A 22,194-nucleotide genomic window follows, 5' to 3' on the forward strand; every position below is an offset into this window, starting at 1 on the left:
GGTACAATTTGCAGGCGCACCGTGCTGTATAAGTAATCGTTTCTGCTGGCCTATCTAGCAGCCAGCCGGTTGTTTCAAACCCCCCATTTCTGGACGATGCCCGCTCTGCACATACGCTATACACACATGTATAAAAACATATATATATATATATATATATATATATATATATATATATATACAGGAGAGCAGTTTCTCGCTTTAAACGTTTGGCTCGCGCTATTACGCGGCGACAACTTCGCTGTTTCGGTTAACTTCTACCTTCTACCTCCTCCCTTCCGCCAAATGTACGCGCGCGCGCGTGTGTAAATGCGCATGCATACACGTGTTACGTCGACACACGTGTTGGATGCAACCAGCGAGAGAATGCGTTCGCGGAAGTACCGCATCGTTGTTGTTCGGCATATGGGAGAGCATGCGATCGCGCGCTCTCGGACGGCGGGTACACGCTTCGCCAGCTGGTGGGTGTACTGGCTCGTAATACACCGGAGGAATGTACAACAGCGCCCTCCACTCCCTCATTCCCCCGCTGACGCCCCATAGTCGTACCATTTAGCCCTCCTCCGGTCCGCCGTCCGTCCCTACACGCGGCCGAATCTGGTACCAGGCGAGGCACTCGTGGTATTTCCGCAAATTCGATGCTCTCCCGATGCCCCGGGGGAAGAAGGGGGCAGGATGGGGGGCGCGAGAGGTATGCGGGGGTTGGGTCGCACAGTGGGGCGATCTGCGGTGAAGTGTCTGTCTGGACGGGGTCAGCGCGGCTTCCTCCTCGGCGCCCTCGAGTATGGAGAACGACCGGCTGGCCGATACATTCTTAATTAACACCCCGAGTGTACAGCCCGACACGTGATTCTTTTTCTGTGTCGTCGACGCGACAGCAGGGCACGTTCGAATGTAAAATTAGCAACTCCGACCATTTATTAGAAAAGACGAGGGATAAAATAGGATGAGAGACACATCCAGGCGTGATTTTAAATTTTTTTTCGAAAAATCGAGTCAACCATTATGCGTGTATATTACGTATAAAATTCTAATATAGATATATTGCGCGTGTAAAATTCTGTATTATAAAATTATATAAGATTGTATAAAAAAATATTTAAAAAATGATTCTCTCCCTCTGCTCTATTATACACATATGTGATAAAGAGAGACAGGAATAATGGGATTTTTACAACGAGATTCATATTTAATTAAATATATTACACAGCTGTCGGTATATATAATAGTTAGTGTATAAAGTTTTAAATGTAAAGTTTATCTCACAGAAACGCGGGCACACATATCATATTATATTAATTAACGAAATTATACTCTCTACTACATACCTATGTCATATAGAGTCCTCTATTATCCAACTTGCTTGCCTGCGTCAAATTTGCACGAAGCGTTCAATATATTAAAGAGTGGGGGAATTAATGAAATTCTCGTTTTGTCGATATTAGTTTTGGAGTTTTGCATTTTCTTCATTTTATTTTTTTATCGCGACTACTTCCGACGCGGAATAGCAAAAAAACATAAAGCGACACATGGCGCAGTCATGCCTGAACATGTTATTCGTGATACGATTTTCACTTATATATGATCGTATTGCACAAACACTACTTCTCTTTCTCTCTTTCTCCTCTGAATTTTATAGATTTTTGGAGAAATTTAGTTGTTTTTTCTTAATCCTGTAGGAGCGTGAAAGAAATGCTTAAATATGTCTATGAAAAAGATATCTATTTCAATGAAATATTGCGAACAATAGATTTATGAATTTACTAAACTATCTTTCAAGAATTTCAACGTCGTAAGAATTTACTCTTTGCGTTAGAAAATTATTATATTAATACACACAATTCGATTAAATTTTTATTATAACATATATAATATGATTAGAGAATACAAAGATTAAATAATAGTCGTTTTGATATCTAATGTTATGTATGTATGACATTTATATGTTACAAACAAGATGATATATTGCTCTTTAGAGTATATGCATCTCTCACTTCACTTTTTGTATTTTCTCATATATTTATATGTATGTACCAACTTCATTTCGCGATATTATATTTATGACGAATCAAATATTTTCGCATCTAGTGAAAGATATAAAGTAAAAATATGATTTGTTTTTAGTTACGATCTACGCGGCAAGCACTCGGACAAAGCATCGCATTGGCAGGATAAAGAATATCTCGACGATCGAGCCTTCTTTAGAACAACAACGGAACCGGCAACTTTGAGCGTTAACCACATACAGGATCAGGACGAAGGCGAATTCAGGTGCCGAGTGGACTTTACCACAAGTCCGACTAGAAACTCCAGAATTCAACTGACAGTGATAGGTTTGTATCCTATTTAATAGCACGCTCAAAATATACATTTGCAAAAAATTCTTCATTTAGAAAAACTACGAATGATATAAAAAACGAATAATATAATATAAAATAAATAATATATTAATCACTTTTCGTTTATTTCTAAATTTTAACGATTTAAAATATGTTTATAAAAGAGAATTGATAAGTGTTACTGATAAATAGATATTGCATTTCAAAATTCGTGATTAATCGTGAAGTTTAATTTTACCCATAGTTAATTTAATTTTCTCTTTAATTAGAGACTTTAATCTTGTAATAGTCAGCACAATTTACATTATATTCTCGAAACTAATATAACTTACTTTATAGCGATTATTGAAACTTTTATTACTCTTTAATATGGCTAGTTCAATCATCATGCATATAACGTATTAATTTTTGTTAATATTTCAGAACGAATCGATTAACGCAAATAATCGCGCTAATGAATAAATTGCTCTTTTCACATATATTTTACATATAATATTTTATATAATATGTAGTAATATTATATGTAAAATATATCTGTGACTAATAATGAATAACTTTATATTACAATTATTGAAGAATATTAAAACGATGATAAACATTATTATTAGCCAAATTATAATTTATTGATCACAGCGGTAGAACTTCGATAGAATTCTATTATGCACGATTTATGAAAATACATGTTCAACGGGAAACAATATGCAAGCAAATTCCATCAGTTTCACATAGTTGGGATAGTTAAACATGTAATCTTCATTGTATCTGTTGGTTGCCTCGCATTTTTATTCTATCATCCCTATCTGTTATTGCTATACTGTTATTGATACGTGTTCAATTAGATTAATTTTGATTAAACAGGACATTCAAAGGAAATCATTAAATTGACCTATGCATTTTTTCTATGATTAATGAATCTTACATATATATTATATTCAAAAAAAAATTTCGACTATCATGTTACTCTTCATTTTTTTGACTAATAACTGCAGAAATAATTTCTATTGTATTTTGCTTTTATTCATAGTCATTTTAAAAATGCGACGATTCATCATGCGATTATAATTAGGTAATATTTGAAAGGAAAATTATAATAACAGAATATCGGAGAAGAGTTTATCTCTTTATCTTAAGAAAAAAGAATCTCTTGCACATTATCTTTTATATATTACAATTCATGTCTCTTTTGTCTGCCTTTCTCGTAGTCGTTGTTGCAACACCATTTACCTGTGACAAAGGACGTTTGATCCCCCCGTTTAAAGCGCTGCTTCGAAAAGCTTAATATATCCTGGAAAGAGACGAGATTTTTCGAAAGCGACGTCCACTTCGAAACTGGACATTTCTTTCGGCGATCGTGCAAAGAGCGCTTTTCCAGGAAAGAGACTTCGTTACATGATTCCTCAATTTACTGGATGTTCGTTTCACGTAGTAACCCTTCGGAAAAACTACTAGCGCGGTCATTCCCCTGAGGAATCTTACTGTTAGATTGAGAGATAAAAGCTTTTTCGCACGAAACACTCGTCGTCGGAATAAGATCGATCCGCGATAAATAAACTATTAATGTTCCATTGCACACGTAGCATATAGATTTAATGTCTTTGTATATATATTGTATTTTGGTATCGCGTTTTTTTATCGCGTATAAAGTATAAAGACAGATTTAATAGAATTGCGATTTTTGCCCAAGACATTCGGAATCGGGATAAAATGCGCGTAAAGCCGATGTATATTTCCAGTCGGCAGATACTGAATATTGAATCCTCCGATAAGTATCTCGCGTGAAAAGAGCTTAACTCTTGGAGCAGCATGGATTAATTACGGTTGCTTGTCCCTGCGGCGCTCATCCTCCGGTGCAGAAATGTATCTTCGTATTTTCGAAATACATTCGCATCCGGAAACGATACGCTCTAACTATTCTTCTTCCGTGTCACGTACTAAACATCATAATTTGCGAGAGCATATCAACTCCCGCCAATGTTGAAACTTAGGTACTACAAATTAACCCGTTAAATTCCAGCATATCATTTGTCACGCGAAAATGTTCGTTGGAAATGTCCTGGTTCTTCCATGAAGTTCATGAACAATGGAAACCAGTCGCCAGCGAGAGAAATGCTGCAAACACCATTTCTCAAGCTTCGTAGAAATTAATAAAATATATTATAGCATCTATATCTATATGTATCTATATTATATCTATATGCATATGTATGTGTTTTATATATGTATATTCTTTATAAAATATTTATCAAAATTACCATTATATTAAATCAAATTTGAAAATAATTTAATCAGAAGGAAGTAAGTTTAATTATAGTTATAGAGAAATCTCCCAGTTATTACATTAGTCACGTTATTTCTAACATTGATTTCTTTTCTGGGCGAAAATCTTTCATTTTAGAACATAATAAATTAAAAATTGATTATTATCATCTTTATCTTATATGTTATTTCTAACTTTGATTTCTTTTTTGGGCAAAAAGCTTTCATTCTAGAACATAAATATATTAAAAATTGATTATTATTATTATTATCCTTATCTGATATATATAATTTTCTGCTTCGGCACAATGTTCTTGAATGCTTTCCTATCGATCGAAAAGAGTTGCCCTCATCGCGAATTACGTTAAATTATTCGATACTATATACGTGTATATTACATAAATTATATAACAAGCATACAAGCATATAGTTCTATTTATTATATTATCATATAATCGATTATTATCATTTGCAATACAATTTCGCATCATTTGCAGAGTTCAAGTATTTTGTCAGTACACGATTTGATAATTTAGTTCGCCCATGTTTCGAACGGTAGTCCATATGTAAATCTGATATTTAACGGGTATTAAGAGGAGAGTGGCTGCGGTTAATACCGAAGGATCTGCTAATGTATCGATTATACTCGATATAAAATATAGAGGATACGATATAATCCTATTTTCAGAGGTGCTTCACTCGGCGCTATTTCCAGATGGTATCGGATAACGTTTTCACGTCGGGACTTTCTCACTTACACGGTATCGTGACCGACGGCTTAACTTGGCGCGTCCATGTTAATCCGGTTTATTTCCTATCCGGTTCACCGCTTCAATTTGTCCTGCTCGGACACGTGTCCGTGTGTTCGTGAGGATAATTATAAAGTAGAACGGTTGAACTTTAACTCGATGTACGAGGTATGTAAGGTCATTATAGCCGTGTTCTTAATTACGCGTAATAAGAAGGGAAAAAAGACGACTATATTCTCGCGTTGGGAACTTATAAAATTTTATCAAGTACGAATTTGACAAATTCGAATTTTAGGAGAATCCTAATTAAAAAGTGTATCGCATCGTTTAATGCCGCTTAGGAATCGGGTCGTGTTAACGATCGATTCTATCCGAGAGGTTTCGCGTTCGCCATTGTGAATTTTCACCGGGCAGCCCGTTTCGTTTGGACGGACATCCGACATCCCGACCGCGACTGCAGCCTATCTTCGAGGCAATACGCCCGCTACTCACCTTCTGACGTTCCGACACGCCGCTATTTCCGATATTCAATTGCCAGCGTTTACACGTCACGATAGGCCCACCTTCCACACCCATCCACCTCGTGTCAGAGCTAAGCTATACACGACCAAACCGATCCCCTTACGTGCCCTTTTGATACCTCGCCGCCGCGCATTGTTTCCTTGCACGCAAAATGCTTTATTGCGCGCGCGATGGGTGTACCGAATTACACCGACATAATAAGAGGTTGCGAGCTATCTTGAAAGGATCGCAGCTGATATATAATTTGAAAGGCGTCCCTCACATTTGTGTATATAAAGCCTGAAATAGTTCAGAGGGGCGCGTGACATAAAAAGATTCGATACGTTATCAATTAATATATATTTTAATTTTTGTTCGCATTATATTATATATAGAACGTTTCTCGGAAGGTGTCAAGTTTTTTTTTCTTTTTTTTTCTATCTTATCACCTCTCTCAAATTCGAGTGTTCGCCAAACTACTCTGTGGCGAAAGCCGCGAATGGCCTTCGTGCTGGCTCGCTCATCCGAGTACGAGTTTCCAGCGGTTACCTGTAACACCTGTACACCTGCTTGTTCGACTATTCGTGCGGTACTCGTGGCACGAGTATCGTGAATTACTCCTCCCCGGACGCCGCTGACTTACATGGAAAGTTTCCTATCTGCGCTTAAATAGCTCGTAGCGATGTCAGAGGCGGTCAAACTCGAAGCCACTCGAACGCGATACGGTCGGCTGCGCCAACTATGTATCTGTACAATCGCGCGTATAGCAAACGAATCAAAATTTCGTAAGTAAGGGTAGAAGATCTTTTTTTACGTAGATGTTCTTTACGTCGCGATGCGGAAAATGAAGGCTCAATCGAGAGATAGGAACGATTAAATATTTATTAAGTTCTTATGTTTTAATTATATGATACTATATATTACACGACTGATTAATATATGTCACGCTACAAAAAATATAGTATGATTAAAGATATTGACATGAAGAAAAAGTATTAAAATTGTATAATTTTATGAAACTCCGAATATTTTATACTTGAGTGATACAATCAATAAATAAAAAAATTCGTGCTAAACGAATCTATTTATAAATTCCGTTCTTTGAGAATCATTAATCTAAAATAATTTGTCTTTATTTGAAATTACGCGCGAGTCGTGACTGACATGATATTTTATTTCCCTTTTTTTTACTCTTGTTACAGTGCCGCCGCAAAAGCCGAACATTATCAACGAACACGGAGATTCCGTCTCGGCAGTCGCCGGACCTTACGAAGAAGGCGGTGAGATGAAACTGCATTGCTACGTCTTTGGGGGTAAGCTCTACTTTCTATAATAGAGACAGGTTGAATGAAAATACACCCGAGTATTCTCTTTCGACGTTACCTTTGTGAATACGCTGTGAAAGAGACGGCAGAATAATTGGTATGACCGATGGGAATATACGCTCTTTTGGTTCAACAACATTCTCTCGCTCTCGCATGTAAAACAGAGCCACGATCCAGTTCGTGTAAAACGGAGCCATATTATTCTTAGCTAATTAAAGCGCCTAATTAAAACGTTATACGATCGCGGCCTGATGTTACGGATAAAGGACATTTTTCTAAGCCTTGACGTCATCAAATTTTTTAAATTCCAAATTCAGTGCGATTCATTCTCTTTTTATTATACGCGTCTATTTAATCTTTATCGGATGATTCTCTCTCTCCGATATTGCATGATTATTATAATCCTCGTGAAGGGCGATAATATCGGCATTGCTTAGATTTTCCTTTACCCCTCGTCTTCCGCATAAATACAGAATTATAATGTACCGTTGCCCAGATTACGTTAAACGCTCTTCGACAAGCATCGAACAGCTTTAAGAGCAATCGTGATGCATGCATTCGCGCGCGTTTTGCGCCCTTTTATTCTATTACATTTTAATATCCGGGCGCGCGCCGCTATGTCGGCAAGACACGAGGGGCAATAACGATAATAAATTTATTTTTATTACCTCGCATGCCGCCACCCGAGGGACACGACAGAGCTCTATCTTATACACTCCTCACCGCTCTACCTACAATAATTCCACTCACTCTCCTCCCGTCTACAACCCTCCTCCTCTCCCTCTCTCCGCTCGACGCCGCGTGTTTTTCTGCTTGTCCCTTCTGAACGAAAATAGGTCCGGTAAAAAATAATGAGGTCGCCCCAGCACATAAGCTAGACCGCCCCGTCGACTCGCCACCTCCCTTTAACGGGATATTCACCCTCGGGGGATTATCCGCACGCAACGACCATTATGAATTATGAATTAACGCGTACCACGAAGCCTGTACCTAATGTAGGGCGGGCGAGGGAAAGGGCGAGTGTGTACGTACGTACCTATCTATACGCATGAAACCCACGGCAATCGTTCCCGGAGAAATAGTATAAGATAGGAGAAACATGCGGGGGTGAGAGAAGGGAGGTGAGCGATACATTGCACGGATAGTGTTGCAGATATGTCGATGCCGGAGAATATTGCAGGTAGTTTTTGCACCGCAAAGTAGTTCACACAAGTCCGTAAGCTCGTGAGTATTCTCGAGAGCTAAATATATTAAAGCTTAAAGCCAAATATATATATACATATATATATATAAATGACAAATATATCGCTCATCTCATTTATTCTCCAAATTTATGGAAAAGACTTATCTCTTAGTCAAGTTATATTCATTTAATTAATTTTTTAATTAATGTATGTTTTCCAATAACTCGCGATTTTCGACATGATAATTAAATTATATTTAAAATGGGAAAACCTATAGATATCACTATAACTAATTTTATTTTCATGCGTTTAACTATAACATATTGAGATTGCAAAAGATAAAAAAGTATTCTATGTTAAACGATATATCTTTAATTAGTGAATTATTATTAATCTATCTATATATATATATTATCATCGTTGCGAAGAATGTGCAATATAGAAAATGTTATTGAATTTTTTTTGATTGCAACATATTTTTTGAATTTTTTTAAATAAAATTATTTTAGATTTCTATTTTTTCTAATTGGTAAATAAATTTTACAACGTTTGTTCTCAGGTCGCCCGGAGCCTAAAGTGAGATGGTGGCGCGGAGAAACGCTTTTGGACTCTAAGGACGAGTCGGGTGATTCCCATGATGTTCGTAGGAACACACTTATCGTCAGCGAATTGTCAAGAGCGGATCTTCACGCGGTGTTCGAGTGTCAAGCATCCAACAACAATATCAGTCAGCCTGTGTCGATGTCGATAGCGATTGAAATGCATCGTAAGTATTATATTTTTTTCAACAAATATTTCTTTTTATAAATTAAAAACCTGTCTCAATGTACTTTTTTCACACGCACAATACTTTCCGAATAAATCTACAATGTAAATATTACAATATGTATAGAGAAGAAGTATAAAATGTTCATATTAAATTAAATTATAAAGTATTAAGAATGCTAGCGCGCCTTGTAGAGTGCAAAGCTTGAGGCACAGATAACTGAAACTCGTGGAGCTTCGTAGTTCCGTTTTGTTGCGCTGTAGTTACACAAAGTGTAACACCGCCCGCGGTCTCTCAGGAGGATAAATCCAAAGGGTACAATCGATCCATGCCCACCTCTCTCTCCCTCTGTGAATCGGCGCAAAAGGAATGCATTTGCGAATCGTACCAAAGGGAAAATCTGCGTTGTCGAGTAAACGAAGCTGAATACCGAAGCGGGAAAGTATTTAACCCGGCCTCTCGACCCGGCCGCGGCTTCGAATCTGCGCAATCCCGTTTATCCCGCAGCCCACGTGTTCCCGATTTCTTCTTTCTCCCACGGTATTTCGCCGTTCCCGTTTCCCCACGTTTGGGTCACGGAGAAGAATTGCAAGACAATATTAAACCTGGGACGAACGGTGGGGATAATTAACTCGATTTTTGCACGATCGCGATTCTCGCGTCTCGCGATTATGCGAATCTTTGCACAATCGTCTCTATAATAAGCATTAATAATAATTTCGCAATCACGAAACTCGGTGTATTTAGCATGAGTGATAAAAAGAAAGAGAGGAAAAAATTATTTCACATAGCACTTGAAAAATTCTCGCGAAAATCTCTATAGAGCGAAATATTTTTTAATCTCTTTGTGATGTGTAGTATGTTTTATGTTAATTGAAAAATATCAAAAATTGTCACAGTACATTATAGTTATTCTGCCGATGCGAATAAAATTTTATTTTATGATGATTTTATATAAAAGCATATATGCATCATTCAACAGCTATTCAATCTTTAATTAATCTCTCAAGCGGAATTTATTTTACTGGAAATTAATTTGGAGCTCAGATAGGAAAATATTTAACGTTGAAAATTGAAAAATAGCGAAAAAATTATCTTTAAATTTCCGTTAAGAAAAATTCGATCTCGATAATTTACTAAAGAATATGTAGTGGGGAAAAAGTATTCGATATATTAAATTAATACAAATTCTCTGTATAATTTAACATCAATTTGAATAAACTGTGTAATTTATATACGGCGTAACATACATGCAATGATATTCTTGCATGAGACTAATCTAAATTAAGATCCAGTCCCGCAATCTGCGGGAAACGATATGCAATTGTGATACGTTGACAGAATAACAAACCGTGCGTTGTATTACCAATATTTATAACAAATACCTCAATTTCCGCGAAATGGTGTATCCAAGCACCGAGTTCGGCGACGCAATTTGTCTGGAAGTTATTCGGGATAGGTGAAATGCGTCTCTCGACGAAATATTGGAATGAAGGGATGAGAGAAATGCGAAAAGAGAAAGGAAAAAGGGACGTGAAGCGCGATAGGGAAAGTAAAGCGAAATAGAATCGAAGGAGGGCAATGCATACCGAGAGGAGAGAGTGGAAACGCATAATGTTCCTCGACGACGACGAACTGCGAGCTCGATTTCGGAAGCTTTCGGATTTTTATTAAATTCCAAGAGAGGAGAGGATTCTCTTCTCGGGTCAGCCGAGGTCGCGCGGAAAGTCATCGGCGGTTTCCCCCGACTTTATCACGCCCTCGCCTCGTCTGCGATTCGCGGAGTGCATCTGAAATTGGCTCACCCCATTTCGCCTGATGCTCATCGACAGTGTGCCGCGACCTTATTATTATCTTCTCGGAATCGAATATTCCTCAAGCTCCGCGGAAAGCTACTAATGCGTCGCAAAAAGCGCAAAGAAAATTAATAGTTTTAGCAGAGAAAGCTTTCTGTCGAAAGATAGGTAAGATCGTATATAAGTCTTTGGAGAAATTATATAGAGATCTATCTTCGTCGTAAGTAATAACATCCGTTAAAGAGACAAATTTTTTTCCATCAAAATTAAGAATATAACCAGATTATACTGTCAATCTAAAAGACATAAAGAATAGCAACGACAAAAGCGCAGAAGCGCGGAATATTAGCGACGACGCGCATTCACGACGGGAATGACGGTAATAAAAAAACGTCGATAGACACTTTTTTTGGCAAAGTGATAATGCATGCTCTCTCGTGCTCTCTCGCGCGCGAAAAAAAACACGATTTTCATTGGAAGGATAGAATTTACGAGATCGGGCGAGAAGTCGAATATGTGGACGGACATCAATTTCGTGTTCGGGGAAATTATCGAAAATCCATCTTTCTTTTTGCTCTCGCAGCTGGATCTTTTTTATTATGCGCGTGCACTTAACGGCGACAACTGCGATGAACGAGAGATGAAGAAGAGCGAATCGTCCCGTATAAGTTCCCGCGTCCAATTATTATCTCATCATATAGCTTTCTCTCGCATCTACGGGCAAACATTCGAGAACTATGGTTCGCGCGTCGGTGGTCGTTCGATTAAACTCACAAAGACCCAATTTTCATAATAGCGCGCGTGCGTGTATGTACATGTGCAAATGTTACAATTTCACGTACAGGAATATTCGTGTGAGATGGTGCATTAGCAATGTGCCATTACGCGGGCGTGCGTCTCCCGCGATATTAGCGGCGTAAATTTTTATCGTTTACGCACTTGGCAGCGCGTATTATTCCGTCGACGGTAAATGAGCGACGAACTCGACGCGATCGATAAGAGAACGAACATTTTCTCTTCTCCGGGTCGTCGTGGAGGGACGTTAAGGGGTATTAACGACGAATTCGCGAGCTGTAACATTGGTTCGCGCATATATACATCACTCACATATACATTCGCGCGGATCGATTCCGTTCGTATTGCGAACGATCGACGAACATCGAATATACGCGTCGCTAAATGTCACTGCAAATTGTTGCATACCGCGTTTTAGTGGAGAGATTACAATAAATCGCGTAAAGATCGCTCTGCTCTTTTTTTCCCCTCTTTTCTCCCTTTTTTTTTCGCTTTTATCGTTCTTTCTTTCTTTCTCTTCCTCGTTTCCCTCGTGTTACTTCTCTCTTTTCGGCATAAAAACTCGGCACATACCACCCGTATCTTTTGCCGTATATCCGTCATGACCGAGCGATGCATACTCGTCGTAAAAATATAAAGGTACGGCGATAAAAATGGCGAGAGAGAACGCGCGAGCGCTTTTAGCAAAGTGCGCGCCTTATATATAGCTCGCGCGCATAATTACAAGCTGCTGTCACAAGCCGTCTAAAAGTTGGCGAATTAAAGCGGATTTTGCATTCAATTATTTTTAATTAGGCGAGAAAGTTGTTGGATTCCGCGCTTGCACGGTGCTCGTGAAAAAGTGCGATACATACGAGAAAGTTATAACCCGCGCAGCCATTTAAGCGGAAAACCGCGCTTTCGCACTTCCATCGATCTCACGAATATAGATCGCATGAGGAAGAAGAATCTTACAATTAGACGTAATTTATCGATTATCTTATCTGGCGGAATGATAAGAGGAGGAAAATATCTTGTATATAAAATCTGCGTTTCGTCGCAGACTGATTCACGATTAATATCAACAACGTACACATATACAAAACGCATCGATATGTCGTAACTTAAATATTTACACATTAAACACGATTATCTACTAACGACAACAATTTTGATCTCGCGGAATTAATTTCCCGCTCAAATTATCACGTATATATTCTCGTAATGAGTCGTATCGCATATTTGATGCAATCCCGTACCTATTTCTCTCTCTTCATCATCGACGACCAGAAATACACGTCAGACAATATACAATTCAGGACGGTTTGCGACAGTTTCAATGTCGATATGTAAATAAGTTCTCGGACCGATCCCCCGCAAAAAAGGGTAGAGACGCGAAGCGAACATACATAATTATCTGGGCCACGTGCCATTACCCGGTCTATCGGCTTTAATTTCCGCTTTACGTTTTCGCCGAATAACGCAGGAAATAAGCGCACCGTTCCTCTCTTCCTCTTTCTCTCCCCCCCCCTTCTTCTGGAATGCATCACCAGTCTGTGTACGGTATATCTATATACGTATCTCTTTCAAGGTATTATATTCGCGGGCATCACTCGTATATAGGAATTACGCCACTCCACGGGTTTTATTGCTTGGCGTTAAAGCTCGCTCTTTCGCCATGATGCAAGACGAAGCGAGCGGCGAGCTTTCTTCCTCTTGCACACCTTTGAACCCTCCGTCTCCGGCGTGCAGCCACCCTCTCCCTGCCACCGTCGGGCCGGGATCATCCTCGACCCTCTTAAACCGTCGTACACGGTGGCACGGTGAAGAAGAAGGGGGAAGGAAAAGAGGGCCGCCTCTCTTGGATTCCGCAAAGGATTAAACCTCATAAATTCCATGGAGCACTCCATGGAATTATCGGTATGCGGCCTTACGTCCGCCTCCCTGCTGCCTTTTATGGACAAACGAGAGCGATTTCCGCGCGACTTTATGCTTTCGAACCTCTTTCACCCCTCCCATCTTTTCCGTCTTTCCCCTGCCACTTTCCTCTCATCCCTGCCTGCCCGGGGTGGTCATGCGATTCCTATGGACATACGTTCGAGCATTTGCATGACTGCTCGTCGGATGGATACGAATTCGCGAATGGATGGAAAAGTATTCGCCTAACGTCGCAAAGATGTTGACTTTCGTGATGTGGATGGGAAAATGTAATTTCCTGACTGCGAAAACTTATGTAGATATCTCATATTGTTGCACCGAGAGGTCTACCGACATTCTATGACGGTATCGAACCAAACGCATTAAATTGACAATTGATTTGGATTTTCTTTAACTGGTTAAAAAAATAACTCTTTTTCTTTTTCTTTCTTTTTTTTTTGATAAAAAGATATGAATATCTTTTAAGTTTTACGCACGATTATAGCGAATTATATAATTTTACTACATATAAAATTATATATACAATTCTGATTTTTAATATTCCAATATAATGTAATATCAATAAAGTGATTTTTGATATTATGAGAAAAATCAAGGGTGTCACCGGTTTGGACCGGACTTCTGCAATTTATGAACGGAAAACATTTTCGATGTGCCTATCGAAGAGTAAATCGACCCGATCCTTCGGTCAGCTAGCAAACGTTTCATAATAAATAAACCGCGGTCGTTAATATGAACCGTGACAGGAGGGGTGTGCGCACGAACGTTGCGAAATAAATTATCAAAACGTACGGCGCGCTGAACGATGGCCGCGCGTATAACGCAGTTTAATCGCGGATCATTATTATTTCACGGTTCATCGAGTCTTTCTGCACAAATTCCGAAGTACCGCCAGTCGGGGGTACATCGCGTGTCACATTCAGTTGTGTGTACCGTGGTTTTGAAATCCCATTATTCCGAGAAAATTAATATTTAACGCTTGTGCGCTCGAAAATCGTCGCATTTACAAATGGAGCGCCCGGTAATGGCATATTTTTCCCCGGCAGAGGTTTATCGCACGAATTATTTTCAGCCGGGATGCCCGCTCGTTCCGCTGGCTGGCAGTCGTGAGAAATGGAAATAAACCACGCGCGAAACATGAAGGTAAAAACCGATACGACACGCGGCGCGAAATTAAAATAATTGCGAATACTTTTCGGATTTTATCCCCTCGTAATATGCGCGAACGTCGCGTAAAATCTTCTCCTAACGATAACTTCGTTGAGAAACTTCTCCACCACTCGTCGTTGCAATTTAAGAATGAAACTGTATTCATTATTCGCCGGAGTGGTCGAGAAGTTCGAAGCTAATCAGCCGAGCCGTATCTTTTTTTCTACCAGGCAATATAAAGTACGGCGGCTTAAACTTAGCTCTTCTCTCCTTGCAGAAGTAATGGTTTTCGTTTATTTTCGGCGCTTAACAAGGCGAACTTTGTACATTTTATACGCCGTTTTAGAACATCGCAAATGCTTACGTCGCGTTACGTAACGTCTGCGCGACGTCTTAAATTAAAATAGCAAGTATACATTAAACATTTATACGCGCATGTTTTTAATAAACTTTTATACGTTTATTTTGCGTATATTTTAAGATGATTAAAGATAAAGTTATACAACACCGCGTGTTTACTACGTAAGCGTAAAAGAATGTTTTCATCTAACGCTGATGATGCTCGTGAATACACATAATACAACAATATTAATAAAGAAAGAAAATCTCTTGTATTTTCTTCTTCCTCAACAATTTTCCGCGTCATGTGATTGGTAATCGTTGGTAATTCGAATCGACGAAATCGGAGACGAAAGGTTTCAATCTTGCTTACGAGAAAGGTCGAGCTTTCACCGGGAGAAAAAAAAAGAAAAAAAGCTCGGGAAGATTAATGTAACGAATCAGTCTGACTAACCTTTGATCGAATCGTACCGTATCGAACGTGATATTCTGGATTTATAGAGCTTATTTGCGATATCCTTATTAGTAAGTCTTAACAGGGGTCGATCCTTTTCCCATTTCTCAATCTTTGCTTGACCTCCCACACACAGTTGACATATTATATATAATATACACATCAACGAATCATTAATACAAATCGCGAAATACATGTCGAGCGATTAATATCGCGTATAGTAAGTATATCAATACTTTCCGACTGCTAAATAATGTGCTGAATATGTAGATCAACGATATTAACCGTTTGTATGATCACCGACTTGCGAATTTAATTAGTCGGTACTATACGCAGTCACTCTGCACCAAAAAGCCGAGCGCTCTGTCGAGATGCAAGCGGCAACACAAATGAGGGATTACATCAAAAGCGAACGAACGCGGACAACGGACGAAACGAGATCACGTGTACGTTATCGTTTCATTAAAACGTGAAAAGGAGGAAGTTCGAATGAAAGAGAGAGAAAGAGAGAAATGCGAGGGATAAAGACAAGGAGAAAGAGAGAGAAAGGCAGGAATAGAATTACACGCGGCAGAATAGCTGTGCCGTAAGCGGGGATGAAAATAGAAGAGGTCGAGAAGGTATAATATGGTGGTTCCGAAGAGCGAGGAGGAGGACGACCTTGGGATTGAATCGGCGCTCTCTCGAGAGGAATGGAGAACAAATCCCGGCACTACCTCGTTGTGCCCGGCCCGGCCCGATCCACCCCAACCTAATCGAGCCTGACTAATTAGAGGGCAGTTGGCTGGTAATGGAGTCAGCCGGCGAAATTGGGTGACGGTGGGCCTGATTTACAGTGCGACGAACTTGGAGATTGGTCGCGGAGAATACGGATGGTACGCGAATGAAGAGAGAAATAGAGAGGGAGAAATAGAGAGTAAGCTCACCCCGCGGATGGAAAGAGACGGAAGGGAAAAAAGGAAGAAGCCCGGGAAAAAGACTCGTAATGTCGACGAGAGTTAGCTTTCGGATTGGCTGTTGGTGATCAGGTCGCTTTCTGCGACACGGAGCGAGCATTCAGAAGCCGCGCCGAGCTGATCTTTTTAGAGCTGTGACGTGAGGCGGGTGAGAATCACACCGAGCCCCGGAAATCCGCTCAACTTTTAATGGAATCGACGATTTTTCAATACGGCTCTCCTCCCTCACCGTCGCGGCTGATAAGTCGCGCGAGACAAAAAGATCCATATCGATGGGATCCACGGTGGCCATTTTGGGCAGAGGGACGTCGCGTCGCGCCCGCGCGTGAGTATTCATGGAATTGAAAATTGAGAAACTCTTCGGGGAAGAGTTCGCTGGAAAACTGGCTCCCTCCCGGGAGAGGAAAGAGAAAAGCTCGTTTTACTCTCCCCGTCCGATCACCGACTATTCGGTCGTTTTTGCGGCTCTCCCGGGCGTACTACGTCGGCGGGAATCCGCGATATCATTTCCCGAGATTAGGCGAGATTTCTTTATGCGAATCTCCTGCTTTTTCCGCTCCGTCGACATTTACTTTTCTTTTTCATTCAGGGGGAACATTTATTATTTTTCTATAAATATGGTAATCGTACCACGGATAGAATGGAATAACGATCAGAGACAACAATAGTATACACTAGAGACTCACCGATACTATTAACCCTGGAATATTTGAATATTTAATTCGCCATATAAATGTATAAAATCTACAAATGTCTCAAGATATGAAGATTATAGAAGCGAGTTTTCAGCCATTATATATATATACATATATATATATATATATATATATATATATATTAATTTTATGTATTCTACATATGAGAAACGATTTTCTGGAAGATAATTGCAAATGTATAATTAAATACATTTAATATTTTAGATAAGATATGTGATGAGTCTTATTATTAAGGTAATTTAAATAATAAAAATATCTAATGACTCTGAATTAATATTTAAATGTTTTGCGAATATAATAGAAATAGATGTTTTCATTTTATTAGATTTTATCTTATATATGCAAAAGAGTGAAGAAACTATAAACAATTAAAAATAAATTTACTTGATACTCATAAATTGTTCTTTTTTTTTTGTATTCTAATAAGAATATGGACATTCGATAAGAAAAGAAAAATTATGTTTTATAGAGAATCACTTTCGATATTTTTTACAATATTATCACTCAATTTTGTTCATTTATATTGTCATAATAAAAACATCTTATATTAGTCGCCAATGTTTATGAAATCTCAACTTTCATAATGTTGCTAAATTATTAAAGAATTGAGATTTCTCTTATATTTTAAGATGTCTTTAAATTATCTTATAAGTTATTATTTTAAGAATCATCATTAAGAATAACTTCAGAAACGAGTTTTCTACTTACACAAGAATACAAACTTACAAACTCACACAAGAATCTTATTTAGACCTAGATACCGAATGAACCGTAACTCTGGAAGGATACCTATATTTGTACCGTTTAAAAGACACTTTGCTCTTAATTGTATTTTTGTCCAAGTTTAATATAGACTGTAATTCTTTTGAAAGTAGTTCACCGCGACATCAAAAGTTAATGTTTTACGAATTTCTCGATACCGTTAATAAACGACGTAACTCGCGAAGTACGCGCAAAAATTTACAAAGGGAAACGCATCATCGAAGAAGCAGAAAAGAAGTTCCATAAAAAATACACAACGAGAAGGAAATAAAGAAGATATACCGAGTCGTGTGCGCACACTCTTAGGTAGTTAAAGGCAAGACGAGATGGCCTTTGCGTTTCCCTCTGTGGTATCTGGTGGTGATACAGTTACGACGACAACGATACTGACAACGGAGTAAGCCACCGATAGAATAGCCGAAGAGAGAGACAGAGAGAGAAAGGGATGGAAAAGGAAAGAGAACATGAGGAACATGAGGAACCGTGAGGAAGAGAGAAAGCAATGAAGGAGGTACAAGTCCTCGAACTGCCGGAGGCTTGATTGTATACCGGAGACAGGAGACTCTGAAGGAGACAGGAGAGCCCTCTCAGACTACGGTTGAAGTCGAGTGAGTCTCGTGTGATCCCGAGACGAGGCTGTGTTACCCGTGAACAATATCTGCAGCTGTAGAAACGCCCGTGTTATATACGGCGGCCGTGCATTTACAAATGTTCCCTCGGCGCGACCCTCGCCTCTTTCCTCACTCGCACTGTGAGAGATCTCGCCGACAACGTAACGAGAGAGCCGTAAATGTTCCAAGAATCGTCAAGAGACGTACAGACCACGACGAATAAAGTCGGACCGCTGTCGAGCGACATGCTGGCGTGGCGGGAAACGTTCTTGATTAATGTTATTGGTGATCACTGCTGAGCAGGATAAATGTTGTTCACGGAGGAAGCGTGGAATTAAGGAAAATGGAACTATAAGAATTTTCTACGTCAGATCTGTCATTGTCAGCTGATCGGCTGCTGCGTAATTGTTCCTGATACTTTTGAAAATATTGCATACCCATATTATAAAAATTCGTCGAATTGTACGAGGAGTCGGAATGTTTTTTATAACGCCAAGGTTTACAATCAGAATGGATTACAAGCGTTTGCACACGTCGTATCTCAACGAAGTTTCCATGAAATTCTCGAATTAATTCGATTTATTAGAACGCACTACGCGGGTGCGTATTATATATACACATATACAGTGAAAATATATACTACGAGATAAATAAATTACACACGCGCAACACGTCGATACGCGTCGATCCGCGGGAAACTTATACAAGCGCGGCCGCAATCATTTCACGGACGAAATAACGGATAATTGGTTTACGGAACTCGGCCATTGAACAAAGTTTCTAGAAACACCGCTGTTTTCGATCGCCGTTATATAAAGTTTCATAACATGATGCAATTGCTAATGAACGCAAATAAAAGCGCGGCCATGACGTCATTTGCGAATGACTTTCGGGCAAAACGCACATTCGCGCGTCGATCTCGCAATATCTTGTTCTCGTTCGAGGTTTTCCGCAAAGGAGGACTTTAGGTAGGACGCGCTTTTGGACGATCGAAATCACGAAGGGGCGATTCTCAATAGCCGCGATTCCTTGCAAACAGAAAATCCATTGCCGTTAATTTTGCCCGTCGTACTCGCGCTATTTCGCAGACTCTTCATCTACTATCCAATTCGAGTTAACTTTGTCTTGCGCCCTATTCAAACAGCGTCCACGGCGTCAGGCGGTCCGTCTCGCCTACTCATTAGCGTCCTTCCGTCCGTTTCTACTAACGTACAGAAGTCGACCAACAAATTTACACACGGCGCGTTGCCCGGAGTTACTCATTAGAGCGCCAATGCGCACAATGTAATATCGCAGTTCCGCAAACTTCAATGCTAATTACACTCATCATAGTCACCCTCATATACATTTTATGTGATATAAAAAGCGATAGTACCTTCATTCCATTTAACAATCTTCATCTAAAAAGTATAGCTTAATAAAAAAATAATCAATTTCTTTCCTTAATTCTTTAAGCTCTTAGTCTTTATGGTTCTTTATTATTGCGGTTGATTATTATAACTTCTATTTATCATGTTTTTCGTTAATTTTAATGAATTATATTTATTTCGTAAATTCTATTAAATATCAATTAGTAAGATTAATAATCTTCGCAAAAAATTAGCTCACACAATCTGAATAAAAAGATGAATGTTATTTAAGATATATTAATATTTTTTATAATTTTTGTTACACACACATCTTATAAAAAGATGTATATATATTGAATTTTTAAGTATCTTTCGACATCTCTTTCAATATCTCGCGCATCTTAAATGAATAAATAAAGTTTAACAGGTGCCTTGAATAGAGACAATTTAACATGTATCTTTCAAGCATGTGTTATGTTTAGAATGACACATGTTGCTGCTCAGGCTCACGTTGAAGAGGCATCGTTTTGCATTTTTCGCGATGTGGTAAAAAAGGGAGAAGCGAAGCGAGAATCTCTCTGTTTGTGGGTCCATCTATGTAACATTATTCGCCCGGATACATGGCGGATACGCTCTCTGTTTTTATTCGGTGCGTGGCCGCGCGCACACACACACAACCAGTACATTTATTACCTACAATCTTTTTGTCTGTAACTTTGCATTAATCCGGAAACGTAATAAAGCGAGATACGAATAAACATAGAGAGTAACGGGCGATGTGGCACGGCGCGGACTCTCACCAAAAACTATACCGAGGGTAGCTACGGGATATCCGGGCAGAAGAGTAGACGACCGGGATATGCAAACGCGCGACCGTAAGCCCCCGCCGGATTAAGCACGGACGTATTTTCAATTCGCGATAGCAATAAGTTCAACCTCGTCCGCTCGTTCGTTACCCGGCTGCTCTATCTTCCCCTCTAACACTCTCTTTCGTTCTGTTCTCCATCCTTTCTCTTTAACCCTTTTTTTTGCACTCCCGATCTCGTTAGTACCGTTTTTATTCCGTCGTTCCCTGCCTCTTATCCGAACTGCATCGAATACTTTCGCGATCGTCGACAATCCCGAAGAACGATCGTATTTGATGCCCCCATCGGCGTTCTTTATTGGCATTATTTACAGTTTGTCTGTCTAATTGTAAGCAACTCCAGGCACTTAAATACAAATATATATATATATATATATATATATATATATATATATAACGAGAGAGAAAGAGAGAGAGAGAGAGAGAGATATTATAAACGTTTATTTTTATCGTAGAAATAATAATTATCAGAACGGAAATTATCAGTATTCTTTATAATATCGAATAAATTGCATACCGATAGATTACTTGCCATTGTATTATCGGTTTCTTGTAATAGTTTATTTTCTTCTTCAATGAGCTCCAATTAAAATTTTATTTCGCCAAGTAAAACGAGATAAAGTCTTATTTCTGTTTCGCTCAAGATACGGATTCATTATGAAAATTGCACTGAATTCTCCGACTGAAAAAAGTATAATATAGTTCAATACGCAATAAAAGAATTTTTAAGCTCTCTTATTACGTTTCAAACTAAACTAGTAATAATACATTTCTTAAACAAAGTCTTTCGCGATTATATGTTACTTTAATTATTCATTTAATGTAAAAGGATTTAATGGACTTATAAAGTCTAGACTATTAAATAATTATTCCGTTTAATAAATTATTCTTGCTATTATTTATAGATATGTAATGCGTGTCTCGCAAAATATGAGATAATATTCAGGAAATATTTTTTGTTTATAAAATTTATTAACCTAAAAACTTGCAATAAAAGTGAGAAAGGCATTCGCCGAAACCATTATTTGTATAAATCTGGTTCGCGTCATCCATCAGACATCCATTAGATCATCGGTGCGATGTGATCGTGACGCGTTCACATGCTCGCTGGACATTCAGTGGGTCATCTAATGGACACTGACGCACTTTTTCGCACAACCCTTCGTTCGTCATGACTATCCGTCGAGGGCTTACAATACAGCCCGCGCAAAAGCTGACGAACGTTTATACAACGTGAGAAGAATGTTGTTCCTAGTCACGTCTTTCCCCCTAGTCCACTCACGTAATGACGAAAAAGCAAAAAAATGTGCACGCGTTGCTTTATTCGTAATAACGAAATAATAAACATGAGAAAAAGAGAAGACA

The 22,194-nt window shown here is 38.9% G+C and overlaps 1 protein-coding gene across 3 annotated transcripts in view; it reads left to right on the forward strand.

Annotated features, from left to right (window-relative positions):
• LOC145936957 (synaptogenesis protein syg-1) overlaps nucleotides 1–22,194 on the forward strand; it is a 396,806-nt gene that overhangs the window by 345,206 nt on the left and 29,406 nt on the right. For all 3 annotated transcript variants that reach the window (XM_083039649.1, XM_083039648.1, XM_083039647.1), the window contains 3 exons: nucleotides 2,125–2,333; nucleotides 7,048–7,158; nucleotides 8,914–9,120. In XM_083039649.1, coding sequence (XP_082895775.1) covers nucleotides 2,125–2,333; nucleotides 7,048–7,158; nucleotides 8,914–9,120 — 527 coding nt within the window. The remainder of the gene's footprint in view (nucleotides 1–2,124; nucleotides 2,334–7,047; nucleotides 7,159–8,913; nucleotides 9,121–22,194) is intronic.

Source organism: Prenolepis imparis, unplaced genomic scaffold (assembly GCF_030444845.1).
Source record: "Prenolepis imparis isolate NDT839.2.m4 unplaced genomic scaffold, iyPreImpa1.0 SCAF_6, whole genome shotgun sequence".
Classification (NCBI taxonomy): domain Eukaryota; kingdom Metazoa; phylum Arthropoda; class Insecta; order Hymenoptera; family Formicidae; genus Prenolepis; species Prenolepis imparis.